The 9,056-nt window shown below is 34.7% G+C and overlaps 1 protein-coding gene across 1 annotated transcript; it reads left to right on the top strand.

Annotated features, from left to right (window-relative positions):
- Nucleotides 1-1,611: 1,611 nt before the first annotated feature.
- Nucleotides 1,612-7,466, top strand: LOC102612096 (uncharacterized). Its single transcript, XM_006465393.4, has 5 exons — nt 1,612-1,777; nt 2,496-3,618; nt 3,992-4,908; nt 5,394-5,450; nt 6,962-7,466. Exons 2-5 carry the CDS (start codon nt 2,640-2,642, stop codon nt 7,205-7,207), a joined length of 2,199 nt encoding a protein of 732 aa, XP_006465456.2. The 5' UTR covers nt 1,612-1,777; nt 2,496-2,639; the 3' UTR covers nt 7,208-7,466.
- The last annotated feature ends 1,590 nt before the right edge of the window (nt 7,467-9,056 follow it).

A 9,056-nucleotide genomic window follows, 5' to 3' on the forward strand; every position in this document is an offset into this window, starting at 1 on the left:
GTAAGTATGATTTAAATAGTTTAACTAATAATATTAGAATATTTTTTAATCCATAAAATAATTTTAAAAATATAAATTATTATATTTATTTTAGTGATATATTTTTATTTTATTATAAAAATTTTAAATAAATCTTTGAGTTAAAAAGATTTTGCCATTAATAAAAATATCTTATGCATTAATAATATTAAAATTATTTTATATAATATTAAAATTATTTTAATATATATATTTTAATATTATATTTATATTTACATTTATTATAAAACATTGGACTAAACTTTTTTGAGTTAATAAAGACAAAAAGTATCATAGTTAAAAAGGGATCTTAATGTCACGAGATGAGTATGCTGGACAACAACCCAATCGGTACTTAAACAATTTCAAGTAAAAAAAAAAATTGTTAAGTAAGCCGATTAAACTTATCAGGCTAGGTAGACAAGAATGTTTGCGAGAAAGATATAGAGAAGAGAGCAATATGGCCAAAGCGAATTTTATTACTCGTAAGAGAAAATACAAGAGAGCTTTACAAGAGTTGCTTGTGCTAGGTGTGTTTGTGTTTGTTCAAAATGGTGGGTGCCATGCTCTATCTATAGAGTGGCTTGCCTAGGTCTAGAGCCTTCCACTAACTTAGGCAACTTGTGCAAAATATCTCATAAGTTTTAGAGAAGTCTAGCTATACATAAGCATAAAATTATCTAGATAACTATAAGTGTAGAGAGTTGTAGAGATCCTAGAATCAAGCCAGGCTTGCTCACTTCGGCTCGTGAAATTAGGCTATTCGCTTGCCCATGACATTAGTGTCCCTTATTGAAAAATTAAAAGTGTATTCCTCAAACCTCAGGGATTGTAGGTGTGATTTATTTTTATTTTTTAAACTGAAATAATCTAATAATAGTACCGAAAAGAATAAATATGTAATTATTAGTTTAAATCTATTGCTACGGATGAGTAGATGATTTTGACTATGGTATTCACGCATGTATCCTACAATTTAAGATTGTTAGATGATTAAATTCTATTAATTTTTTAATTATCTAATGATGCAAGGTCGTGGAATCGTCAAATAATCATATTTTATTAATTTTCCAATTACACAGTGGCATCAAGACTGTGGATACGGTACTGTAATCGACATAAATATATATGAAAAGTAACGTAATGACTAATTCATAGATCTGTTTTCAGCACAGTGTCACCCACTTGTTTTACGTAATTTATGCCTTATTTATGATATTAAGAGGGGAGTCTGTCGGTTACTAATTAAACTATAGCTTAAGTATAAGCCACTTGCTCTTTCTTTTTCCGTCTGGGTAAAGGTGAAAGCTTTAAAGGATACAGATGGATATGTGTATAATAATAATAATTTAATAGGTATTATTAGATTATATGAAAAACAAGAGACTCTTCCGATCAATCCAACGGTCATCATAAAATCGTCAAACCCGCCGACACCATATTAAGAAACCAAATGCCTGCTTATGATTGGTAGTTATTTCCTTCAAATCGCGAACTAATATTTTTTAAAAATAATTTTGGAGAAATAGTTAATTAAAAATAAGTACCTTCGCCTTTTCAAAAAAAAATTCAGCAACTGTTCCACACGAGTTGACTCGACTCGTACGTGCCATCCGTTTTTTCCAACACATTTCAGAGACACTCGCCTTTTTCTTCTCTCTCAAAACACTAAAGCTTTTCACTCGCATCTCTCTCTCCACTAGCTGAGAGCTGAGAGCTGAGAGCTGAGAGCTGAGAGCTGAAGAGATCAGTCGCGCAGGTGAGATTAGTAAATTTTATTTTTACTCTCTTAAGCTTTTAAAAATAACTTTAGTTTTGATTGCAACTGTCGTTTCGTTCTCTTGATTGAGTTGCCGCGACAAAAATGGGAGCGAGCTACGCTTGTTTGCTTTTCTTTTCTTTTTTTAAATATTTGTACTTTTGTTTTATATTTTATAGCTCTGATATACTTATTTTGTTTGGTTACTGAGAAAATGTAAGTGATTAAACTGGATTTGTATATTTCCGGCTTTGTTTGATGATCGTGATTTGACTTAGTATTTGTGTTTATTTATTGTTTAGTTAGTGATCGGTTACTATGAGTAACTGTTTGGTTGATAAGAAAGTGAAGGAAAAATGAAAGAAACAAAGCATTCTGCTTAAGTGAGCTTGTATGTTGGGTATGTGTTTGAGATTTGTAGATGTGATGGCTAGGAGACATTTTTGGGTGGATTTTAATCTTTGTTTGGTTATTGAGAAACGGCAGGAAGATTAGTAAATGGATAATTGTTGGATAGTTTTTTGTGAATATTATGAAATTCTCTTATGGTTGCTGAGAAAATATAGCGAATTAACAGTAACTTGTTTTTGGTTATTACATATGCTTTTACCTTATTTAGGCTCTAAACCATAAGAAACTGAGTATACATATTTTTTATTTAAAAAATATAAAGAAATTATTATTGATATTTAAATTTCTGTTTTCTTGATTCATGTAGCATTGAAGCCTGAAGAGCTGTAGAAGAATGTGCTAAAATTCAGTGTATGGGACCCTTTTTTGGAGTTCGGCTGATTTAGTATGGTGTATATCCTGTGGACATGTGAAATAAGCCTTATGGTGTTCTGGTAGCAAATAGAAACTTATGGAGGACAGTTTAAATGGAGGAGATTTGCATGTAAATGTCGCTAGACAGTCATCCTTCAGGCAGGGTGGCAGCCTTAAGTCCTCATTGTCAGGAAGATCGACACCAAAGAATTCTCCTTCATTTCGGAGATTGAATGCTAGCCGAACTCCACGAAGAGAAGTTAGAAGCGCTTCTTTACAGTGGTTTCGAAGCAATCGCTTAGTGTATTGGTTGCTTCTGATTACTCTCTGGACTTATCTTGGGTTTTATGTCCAGTCCAGGTGGGCTCATGGTGAGAACAATGACAAATTCTTGGGGTTTGGTGGTAAACGCAGAAATGAGATTGTGGACTCCAACCAGAATAAACGACGTGATTTGATTGCCAATCATAGTGACCTGGACATAAATAATGGAACCATTAAAACTCTGGGGGCAGATTCTAAAAAAATAGATATGGTTTTAACCCAGAGAAGGAATAATGATGCTTCTCGCCGGAGTGTAGCTAAAAGGAAGAAGAGTAAACGTAGTTCGCGTGGTAAAGGGCGGGGTAAACAGAAGGCGAAATTGGATGTTGAGAGCAATTATATGGAAGCTCAGCTGCCTGAAATTCCCATGACAAATGCTTCTTATGGTTTGCTTGTTGGTCCATTTGGGTTGACTGAGGATAGAATTCTAGAATGGAGTCCAGAAAAGCGATCAGGGACTTGTGATCGGAAGGGGGACTTCGCACGATTTGTTTGGTCCAGGAAATTCATTTTGATATTCCATGAACTTTCAATGACTGGGGCTCCTCTTTCTATGATGGAGTTGGCAACAGAGCTTTTGAGCTGTGGAGCCACAGTTTCAGCTGTAGTTCTAAGTAAGAGGGGTGGGTTAATGCCAGAGCTTGCTAGGAGAAAGATCAAAGTGCTTGAGGACAGAGGAGAACCGAGCTTCAAAACTTCAATGAAGGCAGATCTTGTCATTGCAGGATCTGCAGTCTGTGCAACATGGATTGGTGAGTGTCATTAGGTAATAATTCATTGATTTCCTTAATTTCATTTTAATATAATTACAATAGTCGAGAAGATGCTGAAGTTCTTTATGAAATTGCACAATTCAATTGCCATTAGCATCTCTAGAATATTATTTGTCTCTCAGCAAGGCAACACTTGAAATTATTTTCTTATAACTAAAAGTCCGTTCTTGTGTTTGTTTTCTTGAAAACATTGAATATCATTCTATGCGTTGCCTTGCTATCGCTTTTTATCATTTAACTTCAATTTTTAAATTGCTACGTGGTTGAGTGAAGTATGGTCTTGGATTTGTTTGAGGCTTCACACTTTCATCTGTCATATGTTATTAACTTTGAATCATATTCTTGTTTTCAGATCAATATATAACTCGTTTTCCTGCTGGTGGAAGTCAAGTTGTCTGGTGGATCATGGAAAATCGACGTGAGTACTTTGATCGGGCAAAGCTCGTTCTTGATCGAGTGAAGATGCTGGTTTTTCTTTCTGAATCACAGACCAAACAATGGCTTACCTGGTGTGAAGAAGAAAAACTCAAGCTAAGATCTCAACCTGCGGTTGTTCCACTATCTGTGAATGATGAGTTGGCTTTTGTAGCTGGTTTTACTTGTTCACTAAATACTCCAACTTCTAGCCCTGAGAAAATGTGTGAAAAAAGAAATCTGTTACGAGATTCAGTTAGGAAAGAAATGGGATTGACTGACCAGGATATGCTTGTGTTGTCTCTTAGTAGTATAAACCCTGGAAAGGGCCAGCTCTTGCTTGTTGAGTCGGCACAGCTGATGATTGAACAAGAACCTTCAATGGACGATTCTAAAATAAGAAAATCAAGGAATGTAGGCCGGAAAAAATCTTCGTTGACTTCCAGACATCATTTAAGAGGTCGAGGTCTGCTTCAAATGTCAGATGATGTTGGTTTATCTTCGAATGAATTGTCTGTCTCCAGTGAGTCTTTTACCCAATTGAATGAACCTGTAAGGAAAAATTTACTGTCGCCTAGTCTCTTTACCTCAATCGGCAATACAGATGCTGTGAGCTTCGGTAGTGGTCATTTAAGAAGAAAAGTGTTGTCTAAATCTGACGGGAAACAGCAACAGGCTCTTAAAATTCTTATTGGGTCTGTTGGATCTAAGAGCAATAAAGTGCCTTATGTCAAGGAGATTCTAGAGTTCTTATCCCAGCATTCGAACTTGTCAAAGGCTATGCTGTGGACTCCAGCAACTACACGGGTTGCATCACTTTACTCTGCAGCAGATGTTTATGTTATAAACTCCCAGGTAATCTCTTTTTGTGTTTTTCAGCTATCTTTCTTTCATGCACATCTATGCGGTGTGTGTGTGATCTTTGTGTGCGGATGTGTGTACATGTATGCATTCATGTAAATGTGAGAGTTGATGTGTATATTTATTGATCAATTGAATGATTAATAAGGTTCAGTGCTTTATTTCCTTAACTTTTTTCATGTTTTCATGCAAATTCTGTGAATGACATGATTGTTTATTTGTACCATGGCTATAAAATGCAAATGCACAAGTAAATGAGCCTACTTCTTGAATATATGCTTAGGGGAAGAAATATAACATACTTGAGCTTCTATCGCATTAACTAAACTTTTAGAATTCTTGGCAGTAGAAGAATTGTTATTATTATTGTTTTACTGTTTTTTATAATCCACAATAGTAGCAAGATTATTGCTCAGCTAGTCAGCTTGAGGACCTTCTTGCTTATCAGGAGCACTAATTGATTAAACATTGACACGCAGGGACTGGGAGAAACATTTGGGAGAGTGACAATTGAAGCAATGGCATTTGGTGTTCCGGTAAGCATCCAACTTGGATTTCATCCAAGTTTATTGAGCCCTATCTTTTGGCTGATGTTGATAGTTGTTATCCGGAGTTATTTCTTAACTCATAGATTTCAGAAAATTAAAAGCATATGAGTGATTGCTGTTACATGATCCATTAGTTTCTGCAGCTTAGCCCTGAAACGAACAGAAAAATGAAAAGCGATTGCTGCAACACATCACATTTCGTTTATCTTTTGCATGCTTTGCGTAATCAATGACATATGGCATTGCAGTTTGAACTCACAACCTGTCTGGCTTTCTGAAATGTTGCTTGCTTGCATCAAAGGGAAACATACAAATGCAGTTGTATTTATTTAATGTTTGCTTGCATACGCTCATTGGTCATGTATAATATGCATCTAGATACCCAATATAGTGAGGTTTGCTTGAACTTCCAAGATTCGTCTCATATACTTCTGTGCGTATTCATGTTCATGCGTTGTATAAGCGTATGTTTTGAGTGCTTGCAATCATAATTTTGGTCAACTTTCTGAATTTGGTCTAGTTGCAGTTTGTTGAGATGTTACTGTCAGCCTAATTCATGGATTACATATCTAGTTCTTGATATATTAAGTAGCTTTAAAAGAAATTTATCTTTCTTAATCTGTCATTTATACCAGACTTCGTTCTGTTCTACCTACTGGAATATTTTCTTAGAAGCTTTTTGCTTTTCTACAATAACATATCCCTGATGTTTGCTTTGCATTTTCTGTATGCTGTTATTGTGATGTAAAAATTTGTCTAAATTAATGGTTTTGAATGGACATTAAGAAAGATAAATGCAAAGGGTGTATATAGAACAGAATAATTTAGTAAATTTAGTGTGTGTTGTCCATATGTTTGAGACTGTATGTTGCCTTTTCAAACGTGTAATCTAACTCTGTTGATGTAGTCTCCTGGCGATAATATTCCAATGAAATGCTAGGTCTTCCCTCTCCTTACAAAAGAGATAAATAAATAAAAATAAAGATCTCCCTAGACCTCTTGCTTCCATTGCAAGAGGCAAGCCTAGTGTGCTATCCCCTTGTGGTGTGGTGTGCAGTAACCTGAACATACAAAGTTACCAGTTATGGATTGTGGCCTATTTTAGACAAAATCAAAGAGATGTGATCTTGAAAGTTAAAACATGTAGGGAAGATAAGCCACGGGAGCAAGTCCCTTTTTTATTTGTTACAGTAAATTTTTTTTCGAATGTATGAACAAAAGAACTATTTAGTATTGTGTCGGTAGAGTGAAATCATTGACAAAATGAAGTATCAAACAATTGTATAATTTTTCTGAACATCCTGCATACGCCTTTTATCTTGTCAGAAAAATATATCACAAATAGAGCTTTCTAGGAAAGACCCCACTTCAGGTGGTTAATCTCTCTTAGGCTTGTATTACGCATTTTAAAGATTTTTTTTTCCTCTTTCGAAGCTGTGTATATGAAGAAGTACGAAAACAGGTCATGGAATTTGTTTTTCTTCCCATATTTGGAACAGGTACTTGGAACAGATGCTGGAGGCACAAAAGAAATTGTTGAGCATAATGTAACAGGGCTTCTTCACCCTCCAGGCCATCCAGGGGCTCAAGTTCTTGCTCAAAACCTCAGATATTTGCTTAAAAATCCATCAGTGAGAGAGCGCATGGCGATGGAAGGAAGAAAAAAGGTGGAAAGAATGTACTTGAAGAAGCAGATGTACAAGAAATTGTCACAGGTTATCTACAAATGCATGAAACCCAAATAAGGCCTACCCCTTCATACTCATTCTTTAATTGTTTTCGGAAATTGAAAGGGTGATACAAATATTGTCAAGATGAGTCACTCCAACCAATTGATTCGATGCAACGTTATTGCCTTGTGATATTCCTAAGGAAATGAAATGCTTGTTGATTGATCAAAAAGCTATCCTGGTTTGTATCTGTAGCTCTGGAGTTTGTTTCATAAACAGTTTCACTCTTTCTTGTGTATATAAAATTTCTTCCTGTGCTTTCCACAGAATGAAATGAATCGGGGTAAGCCTAAAAGCATGAAAACTCAAAAACCTCAAATGTTTTAACAACCAAATGCTTGCTGTTCCAGAAAAGAAAATTAAATCTTTTCTTTTCTTTTTCATTTTCATTTTTTCTCTCTTAACTGCAGTTTACAGCAACAAATCTTCGGTTCCCCTGTTTTTGATTTTTTTCAACATATATTAATTAAAGAGTAATAAAAGAAGACAGGTTAGTTGAAATTAAACCATCAATTGGCAAATTTGATCTTTAATTAAAATATCTGCTGATCAAAAGATTACTATGATACTAAATAATATCGTAATCTGTTGAAAATGAATAACAACCTGATTATTTAAAAGGAAATTATATCAAAGTTGACTTGGACTGATTTGTTTACAATTCTAAAACCATTAGGAAGTGCATTGTTTCATCTCGCAAAGATTATTTACAGAACATCTGCGTAAGTATTTTGAAATTTTCTTTCTGTGACATCCTAAGAGCAATGGTTTGGCTGAGAGGCATAGTCTTGGGCGATATTGCAATTGATCACCAAACATCGCTGTTGCATCCTCGATCTTGAAGAGAATCAAGATTCTTTGAGAGAAGCGAAGCATGAACTCTAGAGCATCAGAGAAGATTTGCTAGGCATAGTTGATGTCACGAAGAAGCAGCAGCAACAACGTGCAAGGCCTACACACAAAAATGAAAGCGTGGCTACAAAGCATAGAAGTTATTCTAAAAGAATTGGACTCCAGTTTACAAAAAGGCGATCAAGAGATGGAGAAAAAATGTTTGGGGAATTGTTGTTGTTGCATGAACTACGTGGTAGGACAAGGAAACAAGGGAGAAGATTAATACTGTGAGAGGGTGACGATTGTTAAGATTAATTAATAGTTATATTTAATTGAATTATACATGTCATATATATAAATATATTAATTGGGTATAATACCTTTGATGTACTCTAAAGTTTCTTGTATTGGAGTAACCAGATATCTGAAAAATAAGAGTTTCTCTCTATGACAACCAAAAAGTCCAAAATTGTATTTAAAACTTGGTCACAAGAAGTATGTGATAAAATGGGAGCCTAAGGATAAAACACAGGAGAAAAACAATGGAGAAAAAGACTGGTGCAAACAACAAAGCATTAATAATATTAGCTATATTTTAATTAGTTGAAAAAGACTCGAGTAATTTTCTTTTTCTTTTTTTTTTAAAGAGAACTCAAGCAATAATTTTAAGTAAGCCAGTACATCACGCCTTCACTTGATTTATCAAAATAATGTCACATTCATCAATTAAATGAATTTTAGTAATTTTTTTTCAAATTATTGGCCGCTCTTAACCTGCTAAACGAGGGCTTTTAACCTGACTCAGAAGAAAAAAATTTCACGGCATGCAAGTGGCAAAAGTCCAATGAAAGAGGCGACAACAGAGAATGATCATCTTTCATGTTGTAAAACACTTTATAACACCGATCTTTATGTCACAACCAACTTAAGATTATTGTTTAATCACTATAGCCTGTTCGAAGTAAAATCTTGATTCTGCCACTGATTAGGAATAACCAAAGACTTTTTCTATTAGAAGAGGTCATGAGAA

This window comes from Citrus sinensis, chromosome 7, assembly GCF_022201045.2.
Source record: "Citrus sinensis cultivar Valencia sweet orange chromosome 7, DVS_A1.0, whole genome shotgun sequence".
NCBI classification, from domain to species: Eukaryota; Viridiplantae; Streptophyta; class Magnoliopsida; order Sapindales; family Rutaceae; genus Citrus; species Citrus sinensis.

Coding starts and splice junctions, on each gene's coding strand:
- LOC102612096 (XM_006465393.4), top strand. CDS start 2,640: ATGGAGGACAGTTTAAATGGAGGAGATTTGCATGTAAATGTCGCTAGA. Junction 3,619..3,991: donor AGTCTGTGCAACATGGATTG/GTGAGTGTCATT, acceptor TCTTGTTTTCAG/ATCAATATATAACTCGTTTT. Junction 4,909..5,393: donor TTTATGTTATAAACTCCCAG/GTAATCTCTTTT, acceptor ATTGACACGCAG/GGACTGGGAGAAACATTTGG.